The sequence below is a fragment of the Cynocephalus volans genome, chromosome 2 (genome assembly GCF_027409185.1).
Source record: "Cynocephalus volans isolate mCynVol1 chromosome 2, mCynVol1.pri, whole genome shotgun sequence".
NCBI lineage: Eukaryota > Metazoa > Chordata > Mammalia > Dermoptera > Cynocephalidae > Cynocephalus > Cynocephalus volans.
The window spans coordinates 77751971-77766564 of NC_084461.1; the positions used below are offsets into that span (position 1 = coordinate 77751971).

Consider the following 14594-nt stretch of genomic DNA (forward strand, 5'->3'; position numbering starts at 1 on the left):
ATTTGTATTTTAAGTACAGATGAAATTACTCCTGGTCGTGACTTATTTGGAGTCATTTTTAAGGTTTCCATTCTTCTTAACTTATTATTGACAAAAGCTTTTCTTCCTTCTTAAATATATTTTATTATACCTTGGGTCAAATATACTTTTTGCTGAGTTTGTTTTTTGTATTATATTTAAGATAAAAGGAAATATGATTTGTTTTAAGAATGAGTTTACACTAACTTTTCAGAAAAATATCATTCATCTATTTCTTACAGTGAAGTATATACATCATTCTTGCAGTGAATGTAAAATTTTCATGAGTATGCCTAAATATAATAGTTAATCACACTTGAATTATTACTGATATGTATCACTGCACAAGATACAGCTATACTTTAGTTAGAAGCTAAAAATTTTCCATCAATTGTAGTTTCATGCAGCAATCACTTTTTAAATACCCTCCATTTGTAAGAATCTGAGGTTCTTCAAAGATGGGTAGTATATAACCCCTGTCTTCAATAATCTTATTGTCTTGAGAACAAATTGTATAAAATAAAACTGAAATCTATTATGCTGCTATTGTTATTGTATTTATAAACCTTGCAGTCCATTGTTTCAACCTCTCTTTTAATACTTTTATATTAAATATTTTGTAGGTTGTGAGAAGTCATGGAGCTCTGTCTCGAGTGACTTTGCATTGGAACATAGACTCTGATCCTGACGGTGATCTTGCCTTCACCTCTGGCAACATCACATTTGAGATTGGGCAGACGAGTGCCAACATCACAGTGGAAATATTGCCTGATGAAGATCCAGAACTGGATAAGGCATTCTCTGTGTCAATTCTCAGTGTCTCCAGTGGTTCTTTGGGAGTTCACACTAATGCCACATTAACAGTCTTGGCTAGTGATGATCCTTATGGGGTATTCATCTTTTCTGAGAAGAATAGACCTATTAAAGTTGAGGAAGCAACCCAGAACATCACATTGTCAATAATAAGGTTGAAAGGCCTCCTGGGAAAAGTCATAGTCTCATATGCAACACTAGATGATATGAAAAAACCACCTTCTTTTCCACCTAATTTAGCCAGAGCAACTCAAGGAAGAGACTATGTATCAGCTTCCGGATTTGCTCTTTTCAGAGCTAATCAGAGTGAGGCAACAATAGCTATTTCAATTTTGGATGATGATGAACCAGAGAGGTCAGAGTCTGTGTTTATTGAACTACTCAACTCTACTTTAATAGAGAAAGTACAGAATCGCCCAAGTAAGTACCCATTAGTTTGTTGTTATTATTAGAGATAAGAATCCTAAAATAATAAATTTAGAATTGCGTATAATAAAAATTTCTATAAAAATACTAAGTTCTAACTATGAAAGCGTCATCTTACAAAACTTCATATATAAGGAAGTGAGACATATTTTTTCTTGAAAGTCACATTAATCACATTTTAAAAGTCAGTTATGTCTCCAGACTAAATTTTAGAAGTTTCTATGTAATCCATGTAAACTCACCTTTAGTATTATTGTATATATGTCACAGCTAAAAAAACATTCTAGAATCAATCTGGGGAGTCCAAAGACAATCTAGAAGCAAGAGCCAGGATCTGTCTCACTTTGATCCACTTCTGGAGGATTCCCTAGCCAACCTGAGCTCTTTGTATTGGCAAGCAGCATGTGGGTCTGGCAACTGTGTGGGGGAAGGGGATAGTGATTGCACATAAGAATGAGGAGTGAGGAATGACCGACTTTGGGCAGAGGATCTGGTGCAGCAGCTTCTGCTGGAAAGTAGTGACTACTCTCCTTGGGGCTTTGGCTAGTGGCTTTGTAGAGGGAGTGGACTGGGTACAGGTAGGGAGCAGGACTTGAGCTTGGTGGAGCTGAAAGCAGCTATTGTATTAAGACCTGTTCATTAGTTACACCTTTTTAAGAAGACATACAGCTCTAGAAAGGTGTTTTTAAATAAAGAGAAGAAGCTTATTATAAATAAGCTTACTTATTTCCTAGAATAAGGAAACAAATAAGGGAATAAAGATCAGTGATATTAATTTAATATTAATTTTAGGAAAACAAGTAAACTTTTAGGATACTTGTATTACATAGATTAAAATGTAAGATTCCAAGATCTGCATGCTGACTATGTTCTGCCATATGTTTTTAAGGCTTCTTACAACTAAGTTTTTTCACATTACTGTAACACCCAGATGAATATTCTATATAGGTTGAGCAACCTTCTTGCCCACAATGTAAATAATTGTAGTCCAGGGTTATAGAAGAAAATTTACTTTATAGGACATTTGCTGATATTAAATCTTCAGGTTACAGTCAAGGTTAAAAATTCTCACAGAATACCCCCCACATTTTTAAAGCAAGATTTAGGATTAGTTATGATAGCAAAGAAATTAAAACCAATATTTGGTCTTAAGTAAGAATTATAAATCACAGCCTGGTCTTCAGGGAACTCCTGATTTATTGAGATAGAAATGAAACCAGGAGGGGCTATCACCTATAATGATGGCTAGGAGCTGTGGGTATTGACGTCAGATAAATTATGTTTCAATGTATAGTAATAAGCTGCTGAACATAACCTATTTAAGCCACAGTTTACTTATCTGTAATATGGAAATATTATGAGGATTAAATATTATAACGTGAAAAAATTAATACAGTGTTTGGCACATGGTAAACATTTGATAAATGTGAGCAATTATTATTATTAAAGTTGTATATGCAGAGTATCTATGTGCTGCAGGACAGGAGAAATAATCAACATGTATTTTATGCTGGAACCAGGTAGCATACTCAAGGTAATTCAGAATAGGCATAAAGCTATGATATGAGATAACAAAAGAACAATGAAGTGCAAATCTTTGTGATATTGACTCAAATTTTTATAGGCCAAATCAGTGTAGTACCTTGCAGGGCCTTTACTTCTCTGAGTGTGTTCCTCCAGTAAGGAGAGCAATGTGAGAAGACTATCACCCCTGGGTAAAGGCATAGGGCAGGATGAACAGTCATAGGTAATCTACAGTTTTATACCTCATTTGGTGAGGAATTGTAGAAAGGGAGCAGGAGATTAGGTATACCGTTATAGGAGTCTCTTGATTGTATCCGACAGGTACTAGTGCCTAAGCTAACTTCCTCAACTTCTTTGTGCTCCTGATTCCTCATCTGTAAAATGTAGAGAGCATATGGGAATTAAATGACTTAATATGCTAAAAGCACTTAGAATGATGATGCCTGGCCAATAGTCCACACTCAAAAAATGTCACCTGCTGCTATGATTCTCTGTCACTGCCATTCTTTGCTAATTTAGTTGAGTTTAATTTTATTATATTGATTCATAATTTATGATTTTAATTACTATATAACCTAGGATTGTCTGGGCCCATTGAAATTAAATGGTATTATTACCAGTTTTTAGGTTAAATTGTCTGAAAATGTTTAATTTTATTCATAATCACATACTTTCAAATGCCACAATTGTTAGAGAGTATTCTAAATATGAACTCAAAATTGTTTATACTTTATTTGTGCTAAAAGTAACTTTTTATATTGCTTTGGCAAGGATGCTGATTGGAATTGACCCTGTAAAATAAATCAGAGGGAATTTGTGGAAGGCCCTAAAAGACTTCAAAATAAGTTTTGCTCTCTCTGAAATCAGTAGGAAGTAAGAAGGGAGCCTTAAACTTATTAGCACACTTACAGCAGCACTGATGCTGCACTGAGGCTGACTCTGATTTCTGGATGAGTGTATAAGTCCGTTGGGGCTATTATAACAAACTACCATAGGCTGGGTAGCTTATAAACAACAGAAATTTCTTTCCACAGTTCTGGGGCTGGAAAGTTAAAGATCAAGGCCCAGCAGATTCATTGTCTGGTGAGGCCTGCTTCCTGGTTCCCAGATAGTGTCTTCTTGCTGTGTCCTCACATGGTGGAAGAGGTCTCTCTTGGGCCTATTTTATAAGGGCACTAATTCCATTTATGAGGGCTCCATGCCCGTGACCTAATCACCTCCCAAAGGCTCCACCTCCTAATACCATCGCCTTGGTGGTTAGGATTTCAACATGTGAATTTTGGGTGACACAAACATTCCGACCACAGCAACGAGGTAGTTAGTGACTATTAACTAAGATTACGCAGGGAGGAACAGGCTTCTCAGGGAGGGCAATGAAGCAGAGAAGCAGTAATTTAATTACAGTGTGATGATTTGCAGTTGGCCTTGGAGGTCAAGGAACTAAATTACTTCCCTACTCAATTCTATAATTCAAATGCTTTGTTTTTTTCTTTTAAATGGCATGATGGTGAACTAAGTAAAAGAGCATAATTCTGTAGGTTTCATCATTATCTGTTGTGGTATCATGTAAAATGAAATTAATTGTACTCTAGTTATTTTGTTCCTTTTGATAAACTTCTAGTACTTATTAAAATATTCGTGTGGGTAACTGTTTCTTTGCTAAGTATTCTATAATAAAAACCTCCCCACAATGTAAGCTACAAGAGAGCAGGTAATTTTTGCTTAATTAATTTTTGTATCCCTGGTGTCCAAATTGATGCTGGTACATAGTAATCAATAAATATTTTTTAATGTAAATAGCAGAGAGAAAACACCAAATGAGGATCCCATTTGGCTGATGGAATCTTGCTGAAGCTTCTTGATGACTTTTGGCCACTTGGAATTTTGATATATTAGCTTTTCTTCTACCTTTTAGTTTCAAATTCTCCACGCCTTGGGCCTAAGATACAAACTATTGCCCATCTAATTATCCTTGCCAATGATGATGCATTTGGAACTCTTCAGCTCTCAGCTCCAATTGTTCGAGTGGCAGAGAATCATGTTGGACCCATTATCAATGTGACTAGAACAGGAGGAGCATTTGCAGATGTTTCTGTGAAGTTTAAAGCCGTGCCAATAACTGCAATAGCTGGTAAGAAAAGACATCTGAAGAGCAGTGAAGTGTTTTAGAGAGACTTGTATCCTTGATACAAGGATATCACTTGTATCCTTGATACAAGCAATGTCACTTAAAGATGTAATTAGAAAAATCAACTAGAAAACAGCAATATTCTTGTATCTTTTTAAAGGCACAAATCTAGAGCTCATATATTTATGACACTGAATTTGTAGAATTTGTTAAAATGTCAGCCAAATTGTATATGAATTCAAAAGCCAAATGTATATTATTGTATATGAGTTCAAAATTGCATGTGAATTGTATATGAATTCAAAATATGCCCAAACCTATGAAAAGTAAACTAAGGAAAACATTGGCTTTCTGTGTGTGTAACTTTTTCGTTTTCTGAAAGGGATTCATGTGTAAATGACTACTGAGGAATGCAGGGAAAAATGAGGAGCCATATGATTTCAGTGCTTGGTAACAGCCTTATCTCTGGACCCCTTTATGTTGCTTGCTTATTTATTTATGAAGATCATGAAAGAGGCAATGATTTAACTGTTTTATGTATAAGCAAAATGATTTCATTGCCAATTACGAACATTAGGAGACTGTCTTCTTTGGTAGTGCACTTCCAGCATCTAGGGGGAGATTTGCCTAAAAGTTATTTAATTAGAATCTTTCTAGTGTGCTCTCAAAGGAACAGGAGTGTGAATGGACAGGATACCATGACTAAATTTTTAAAATAAGTCATATGGGCATGACACTTGTTTGAAAAGACAATAAATGAGGCTCATCTAGTACCCAAGTGGTGTGTGTGTGTGTGTGTGTGTGTGTGTGTGTGTGTGTGTGTGTGTGTGTGTGTATTTGTGTGTGCATATTTGGGGCTGGGTGTCCCCTAGGAATGCCTCTAGGTAGCCTCACATGTGGGTAGGTGGTGGCCTACCTTCTTTGTGTTCTAAGAAATTAGCCTTCAGGCTCCATAGTGTCCCTGCTTTCCCCACCCACTCTTTGACCAGAAACAAAGATCTTGCCACCCTGAGCAATATTTCAGAACCAGCTTTTAATCCAACTTTGTAGGAAAATCTGTTGCTTCCGGCTGTATCACTGGTGATGCTAACGTGCCCGTATCTGTGCAGCAGTATAATTTTTATCTTTCCAGTGAGATTAGAATTCTAGTTCTGTTTTTTGTTCTAAATAAAATGTTATATAAATTTTTTCTTTGTTTTGTAGATAAGAGGCCATCTTTTGGTAATGAATCTCTCTCTCTGTGTATATATGTATAGTATGTATGTATAAATAGACCAAATTATGTACACACCTTTTTGAAAGTAAAGGAATAGACTTGAGCACCCTTAGGAAGTTGTTTTCATTATTTTGTGATATGATCAAATTCATTTTTCTAGTGAGAGAGGTAAAAATGTTCTTGCTTAAAATAAATGTAGTCAATTTTCAAAGAAGTATATTCTTTCCAAGTATAGCTATAAAGTTTGATACCTAATAGTGTTTCCCTAGTATATGGAATGTTTATTATCATATTTTGGATTAAGTCTTGGCATTTTACTTTTTGTCTTTGCAGGTGAAGATTATAGCATAGCCTCATCAGATGTGGTCTTGCTAGAAGGGGAAACCAGTAAAGCTGTGCCAATATATATCCTTAATGACATTTACCCTGAGCTGGAAGAATCTTTTCTCGTGCAACTGCTGAATGAAACTACAGGAGGAGCCAAACTAGGGGCTTTAACAGAGGCAATCATTATTATTGAGGCCTCTGATGACCCCTATGGATTATTTGGTAATCAGACTAGTTTGTGTCTCTCTTTTATTTGTCTGTATAGATTTTAGATAATAACCTCTTTTTTTATTTTTAGAGACTCTGAATTTATTTGATCATGTTTTCTTTTTTAGCATGCTATTACTGATATACAGGACAACTATGTACGGTCACTGGCAGTGGTTAGTGGTTATTAAAAAAGGCAAAGTAAATCAGTTTCTTAGTATATACATGGAAGTCACAAACTATTGACTTTTGTGTCAGATTTGGCTCCTAGATGTGTTCTGTAAGTCTTAGGCAATTCTTGAAAAAGTTAATTTAATTTACAGAAATTTACACAAAAATCTGGATCTCTGGGCTCTCTTGATAAATAGGAAAATCTGGCAGCATCGAGCCCCCGTTCCTGGATATCATCAGTCATGGGAGCGAAGTAGCAACTGCCGCTCTGGACCAGGCTGTACTGGGCAGGCAGCCACAGAGCTCATGGGACCTATTTCACTCATGGCTTGTATATACCTGACCTCTGTGGCCATCTGAGTTTATGATTTCTGCTTCTGTCACAATGAAAAATAATTTGGAAATTTTGGCAGGCCTGACCAATCTATGTCACAGCAGGTTGCCATGATTTTGTGAGGTGTAGCTACCTAGATTGCTTAGAGGGAAGAATGATTCACTTTAGGATGGCACTCGGTTAGCTCTGTGTTGACTCAGTTTCGTATTTGGAATTAACTCTGTTATGTCTGTCCTTCAGGTTTTCAGATTACTAAACTTATTGTAGAGGAACCTGAGTTTAACTCAGTGAAGGTAAACCTGCCAATAATTCGAAATTCTGGGACACTCGGCAATGTTACTGTTCAGTGGGTTGCCACCATTAATGGACAGCTTGCTACTGGCGACCTGCGAGTTGTCTCAGGTAATGTGACCTTTGCCCCTGGGGAAACCATTCAAACCTTGTTGTTAGAGGTCCTGGCTGACGACGTTCCGGAGATTGAAGAGGTGAGAGGAATGGCTAGTATAGAATGACACTGTAAATCATACCTTGTCTTGTAGTGACTAGAACAGATGGCTGTTGTGACATTTTGGAGAGGATGTCAAATAAATTATTTTGGCAAGAGTGTTCAAAATGTGTTAGTGTTAATGTTATCCTTACATATAACCAAAGCAGAAACATTCTGGGAATAAAAAGTGTATACATTTCATTTTACTAGTATAAATTTTTTTTGTACAATTACATTGTATTTTTCAACACTTTAGTTAATTGGCTAAATATGTGTACCAATATTTTTTAGTCATAATTTTTACTATATTTGTTTCATATAAACTCTTAATTTATATCCTTACTCCCTTTTGGCTCGAGTATGAGCCAGTCAATCTTAATTAAGTGTAGAGTAAGTGTAGAATGTGGTTTTTCCACTTATTTATTCATTTATTCGTTAACTAATATGGAGAATTTACTATATGACAAATTTGATGCTAGATACATCTTCCTAATATTTATTTTTTGTGATAAAGAAGCAAGGTGACAAAAATAGAGTTTCTGTGAAAAAGTTGATTTATCACTAGCATATATTGGCTGAAGAAATTTATTTTATGAAATTCTAGTATTATTAAAGTCTGTATCTCATAAAATTACTTTTAATATCATTTGTTCTTTAATAGTATCAAATTTTTATAGAAGTCCATAAAATTTCTTTTGAATCCTAATTGTATCATTATTTTCTTCTAAAATATTATATATTTAGTGATATATATATAAAGCACTTTTCTTCTCTCTAAATTTAGGTGGTATTATAATGTTTTTTTGTTTTAAATTTTGTCAGAGAATTTCCATTTAAGATAATGTGGGAAATAAAACATAATAGATTAACTATCCATTATAATGTATATACAATATTTTCCCTAAATAAAAAAAAGGTATAGGATATAAAAGTCACGTTATTAAAATGATAGATGTAAACAGGTATCTTAAAATTGATTTGCATGATTATATAACTGAATATTAATATTCTATTATTAAAAATTGATGATGGATTATTCTGTTACATGCTGTTTTGTAAATGTAAGGAGTTTTGAGTCAGTTTATGTTTCATTCCATTTTGTTTTTGTATTTGTATGGATATGTTTAATGTATTTTCCCCCCCTACGTCACTCTTAATCTAATTTCAGAACTGGGATGCTGTTAAGGAAGTTTTCACTGTATTTTTAGGTTATCCAAGTGCAACTAACTGATGCCTCTGGTGGAGGTACTATTGGGTTAGATCGAGTGGCAAATATTATTATTCCTGCCAATGATAACCCTTATGGTACAGTAGCCTTTGTTCAGTCGGTTTACCGTGTTCAAGAGCCTCTGGAAAGAAGTTCCTGTGCTAACATAACTGTCAGGCGAAGGTATATGAGATGGGGAGCAATGGGAGTTGTGGGTGGTGGGGAGGGATCCCTTGCACAATTAAATGAGTTAGGTTTGATGGTTTCTCTGTACTATACATTGTTTTATAGGTTATTATAATGTGTGATTGAATTATGCCTATTACTATGAAGAGCCATCGTATCACACTTATTATTAGTGAAATAAATATATCATTGAGCTTTCTAACCCCAGAAATGTATTGCTTTAATCTGTGACTAATTAGAATTGGAATTTATATATAACCAGCTTCTAAATTAAAGAACACTCAGATGCTGTATAAGGGTTGATTTCCAAGATCTGTTTTTTCTGCATTTTTTCATTTTTTTGGTGAGGCAGCCTGGTGTTCACTCTGCTCCTTCAGAAATAGAAAATATAGGGTCTTGGGCCCTTGTGGCAAGTAATTACATTTCCTCAAAATGTATTCATGCTGTTATCACTGTTACTTTGTTTCAATGAAATGTGGTAATAAGAAAAATTAATTTTGTAATTTTGTTTTGTTTGGAAATTCTGAAATAGATGCAATTTGCATACCTTGCAAGATATTTTCATAGCTTAGTTAAAAATAAGTATCGTTTGACTGAAAACTAGCAAGGTTTCCTCACATGAGAAACAAAATGTTGAAAGACAAATGTAATTAAGAAACATGGTTGTGTTTGTACTAATGCTGCAAACATTTTTTTTTAAAGTGAAAACAGCAATCAGCATTCCTCTTCTATATAGGTAATCCACAGATTACTCCAAGTGCTTAACCTGTCTTTTAATTGTCACTCCACATTTTAGCGGAGGGCACTTTGGCCAGCTGCTGTTGTTCTACAGTACTTCTGATATTGATGTAGTGGCTCTCGCCATTGAGGAAGGTCAAGATTTACTGTCCTACTATGAATCACCAATGCAAGGGGTGCCTGACCCGCTTTGGAGAACTTGGGTGAATGTTTCTGCAGTGGGGGGACCCCAATACACCTGTGCCGCTCTGTGCCTCAGTGAACATGCTTGCTCAGCATTTTCATTTTTCAGTGCTCCTGAGGGTCCCCAGTGCTTTTGGATGACATCGTGGATCAGCCCAACTGTCAACAATTCAGACTCCTGGACCTACAGGAAAAACATGACCAGGGTTATGTCTCTTTTTAGTGACCAGGCTGTGGCTGGTAGTGACTATGAGCCTGTGACAAGGCAGTGGGCCGTAATGCTGGAAGGTGATGAATTTGCAAATCTCACCGTTTCTATTCTCCCTGATGATTTCCCAGAGGTGGATGAGAGTTTCCTAATTTCTCTCCTTGAAGTTCACCTTATGAACATTACAGCCAGTTTTAAAAATCAGCCAACCATAGGACAGCCAAATACTTCTACAGTTGTCATAGCACTAAATGGTGATGCCTTTGGTGTGTTTGTGATCTACAGTATTAGTCCCAACGCCTCAGAAGATGGCTTATTTGTTGAAGTTCAGGAGCAGCCCCTAACCTCAGTGGAGCTGATGATCCACAGGACGGGGGGCAATTTAGGTCAGGTGACAGTGGAATGGCGTGTTGTTGGCGGAACGGCTACTGAAGGCTTAGATTTCATAGGTACTGGAGACATTCTGACTTTTGCTGAAGGTGAGTGATGGTTCTAAATGGATTTCAGTTCCCAGTGGTAAAGTCATCATAGTCAATTTTTATGGTAATGTTTATAAGAATTTTTCCTTACTGTGTACATTCTTATAAATATGTAAAAGTGTAGTATGGCTTTGGAAAAAATAGAAGTTAGTTAGCTTGTTAATGGTTGACATCACATATGTAGGCTGACATGACCCTATACATGTATCTTTTTAGATTATTAAAAAGAAAAAAATTTCAGGGAATGTGTGAGTTTTATCCCTTTATGTATGATAGCAGTGCCTTTAAGGAAATATGGAGGCAACTATATGGCAAGTTCTAATTTTGTAAGGGAAATTATAAGAATGAGACATGTACCTGCAACCTGACATGTGGGTAAGAAGTAGTAGTAGCTAGGAAAATGAGTATGAATTGGTAAGCTTTTTCATATGCACTAAACAAATAAGGATAAATCTTCAATGAAAATAATCAATAAGTAAAAGTAGTATACACTTTGGTGACTGCATTTACATTAAATTAATTCTACTGACAGATCAATGTATAATACTGTTCTTAGACTTTGGTGGGATCATTATTGTAATTTTTAATAAACAATAAAATGATATAGTACATGGCCAGCAATTAGCATTAGGATGAGATTCACAGATTCATTTTCAGGACTGGTTGAATCATCTGACATTTATATGTTTAAAATAGTTTTCTTTTGGTGTGAGAAAGGTATCTTTACTGAGATCATTGTTTAAATCCTGATTTGGGCATTTATAGATTCCAAATGTTTTTCTGATTGAAAAAGTAATGTATATGCATAAAATCCTCAGAATATACAGGAAAATGAAGGAAATAAACATTATTCGTAATTCCATATCTTAGAGCAATATGTTGCATATGTTTAACTTTTTAATACATACACGTTTTTTGGAAACTAATTAGGGGTCATGGAACATATGTAGTATACTTTTTGAAACATCTAATAAGCATTATATTTTAGAGTAAATTAAAAAAATAGTATAAAACATTTATATAATGATTATTTCCTAGTAAATGATTTGGGGAATAGTGAAATAGTGGAATATGATGTACTTGGTGGAATGGGCGGGGGACGGCTAGCATTTGGTATCCTTTCTATTTCAAAGAGAATTGTGAAAATGTAATGAGGAGGGAGTGAAGATGAAGTTTAAGGTTAGATTTTCCAGTGGCTTTGGTAACTGCAAAGAAAGTTATCATATAGAACAATAGCATTATACAAATTATTATCACCTTGAATTGTGATTTTAGCATCACACAAAATGGACTTCATTTTATAGCTTACCTAGATTCTCAGATAATGTGTGCTCTCTTGAGGCGGTCTTGACACTGCTGTATTGATGAAAAGCACCAGGGCTACGAGAGAGAGAACATGCATTTAATCTCCTTTCTCCTGCCTTTTCTTTCCTTTCCCTATATCCTCTTTACAAAAAAGTGGGGATGAATTTAATAGGGGACATCGTAGGCTGAACAGCAGAAGCAGTGTTGGGTTTAGGACATCCAGTGGTGCCCCCTTGTGGCTATCACTCATCTCTTTGCATTCCTTTTCTGCCTCCTTCCTTCATTGCACTACATCCTGGTAACTGATACTTGATGCTGTCATCTCATCTCCTTGCTCCAAAACTCATTCAGGCTGGACTTTTTGCTCAGAATTTGCCATTCCTTTTTTTGTTCCCCATTTTAACCACCGTTCCCTAAGTGGTCCCGGTCTTTCATGGAGGTACTGGGCTGAATACCTGTTTAAGATTATTCACAGTAATGCCAGAATGAAATGAGACTCCACTGTCCTAACAGGAGCTATTTCTAAATAGAGGATGCTTCCAAAACTCTTTTACTAACTAGGTCATCTTTTTTGACTAAAGACCAGGAAGTAAAGCCATGATATAATTTTACCCTTTAACTTTTCCAAAATTCAAAATGTCCTTCTCCATAACTGTCCACATTAATAAATTTTACAGTGTATTTATATGTGAAAGGACATACAGATTAATGTACAAAAAAGTGCTTATGTGGTGCTAATATTGCTCATAATATTGAACTATTATAATTCACTCACATATTTCTGCTTAACAGATTTTATTAGAAGTTATCTTGGGCTTTTCTGAGTTTTCTGTTTGGTGATTTTGTTACTTTGGTTTTTGTCCTATTACTTTTTTTATAGGTGAAACCAAAAAGATTGCCATATTAACCATTTTGGATGATTCCGATCCAGAGGATGATGAAAGCATCATAGTTAGTTTGGTGTACACCGAAGGTGGAAGTAGAATTTTGCCCAGCTCCGACACTGTGAGAGTGAATATTTTGGCCAATGACAATGTAGCGGGAATTGTTAGCCTTCAGACTGCTTCCAGATCTGTCATAGGTCATGAAGGTGGGTTCCTTTTTCTGCTGAGCACAGTCATTCTATTTTCATGGATGTAATTTTTCATCTAGTCTTTTACAGCTTCTGATTTTTTTCCCCCTTTTATTATTTTGTTGAGCTATGTGTGTTAATCCATAGAATTTATTTGGGAGAGGGCTGTATAGTGAACTGTTTAACTCGATTTAGGAGCTTTGCAGATTGATACTGTGTTTTCTTTGCCATCCCCTACCAGTGTGATTTTAAGGAAGTTAATCAAACCTGGGATGCTCAGCTTTCTTATCTAAGTGACAGAAAATATTACTCACTTCATAGGTTTCTTTGTGAGGATTAAGTGAGCTTATAAATGTAAAGTACGATTTAGTTCCTGGCAAGTGCAGTATGTGCTCAATGGTAGCTGTTGATATTAAACAGTAAAACATTGGCTCCCTGTTAAGAACAAATAATAGTTTATAATCAGTGAATATTTTAGCCTGGATTTTATATCATGTTTGTATTTTTATGAACAAAGTGCCAATCTAGAAAACCTTATAAAATGTCCCTTTTTTTTCTTGAAAAACAATAGTTTTCTTGAATCATTACTTAATGTTTTATATCATATGCAGGGTTTTATACACAAAGACTAATTTTTGTTTGTTTAAAAAATTATAGTAGTGTTTTTGTCTTTCAATAAGCCTGTTTTGAGATAAGAGAGGTATTTATTTATAGCCTGTATTTTACCACATAGTTTGTGTTTGGAATGTAAAAAATTTAAGAGTTAAGAAATGAAAAAGATATAGACAATGTATATGGGCCTCTATTTTAAAGATGAGAAAACTGCGACACAGAGATTGAGTGATTTGACAAGATCAGACAGCTAGTTAGTAGCTGTGCTGGAAATTTTACCCTTACTGTACTCCCAACTTGCAGGTTTTTTTAACTTACACGAGAGTACTGCAGAAAGTTTATGGAAAAAAGAAATTAAATGAACCTTTCTATGAACTTTTTGAAGACCTCTTGTGTATGCAAATGTTTGAGCCATTTTCCAATAGTCTTTTCTTTTCTATCAGAAAAGTATTTGTAACATAACACAAGTAAAAAGTCTCTGCAGGAGTAATCTTAATAATGACAGCAGCATCTATGAAGTGTGTTCTGTGTGCCAGACACTCTACATCCATTCACTTCATTTTAACAGCAGTCCTATTAAGTAGGTATAATAGTATATATCAGATTTTCTCAGAAGGAAACTGAACTTGAGAGAGACTAAATAGCCCACAGCTATTCAATGGTGGAGTTTAAACCTAGCCGTGTGGCAAAGCCACGCTGCACGGTACCTCGTGAGGAAAGATGTTGTTTTGCTTGAATGTGTATCTGCTGCAGAACCTGACAATGCAGGAACTCTTGGTAAATATTTGAAGTGGTTTGAGTTGGATGAATAATGAATCTGAGTAGCAATGTCTATGTGAGAGAAGGAAATTAGTGAGAGGAATCAACGCTGTCTCAGCTTAGAGATGGAAATTGAATTTTCGGAGATGATAGTTAAAATCAGGAAATTGAATACAGTCTTTGTGGACAGAGAA

The 14594-nt window shown here is 35.3% G+C and overlaps 1 protein-coding gene across 1 annotated transcript in view; it reads left to right on the forward strand.

Moving 5' to 3' along the window:
- Positions 1–14594, forward strand: part of ADGRV1 (adhesion G protein-coupled receptor V1) — a 548065-nt gene that overhangs the window by 68896 nt on the left and 464575 nt on the right. The window contains exons 27-33 of the mRNA XM_063086652.1: positions 642–1251; positions 4697–4912; positions 6459–6674; positions 7405–7649; positions 8860–9041; positions 9841–10652; positions 12838–13047. Coding sequence (XP_062942722.1) covers positions 642–1251; positions 4697–4912; positions 6459–6674; positions 7405–7649; positions 8860–9041; positions 9841–10652; positions 12838–13047 — 2491 coding nt within the window. The remainder of the gene's footprint in view (positions 1–641; positions 1252–4696; positions 4913–6458; positions 6675–7404; positions 7650–8859; positions 9042–9840; positions 10653–12837; positions 13048–14594) is intronic.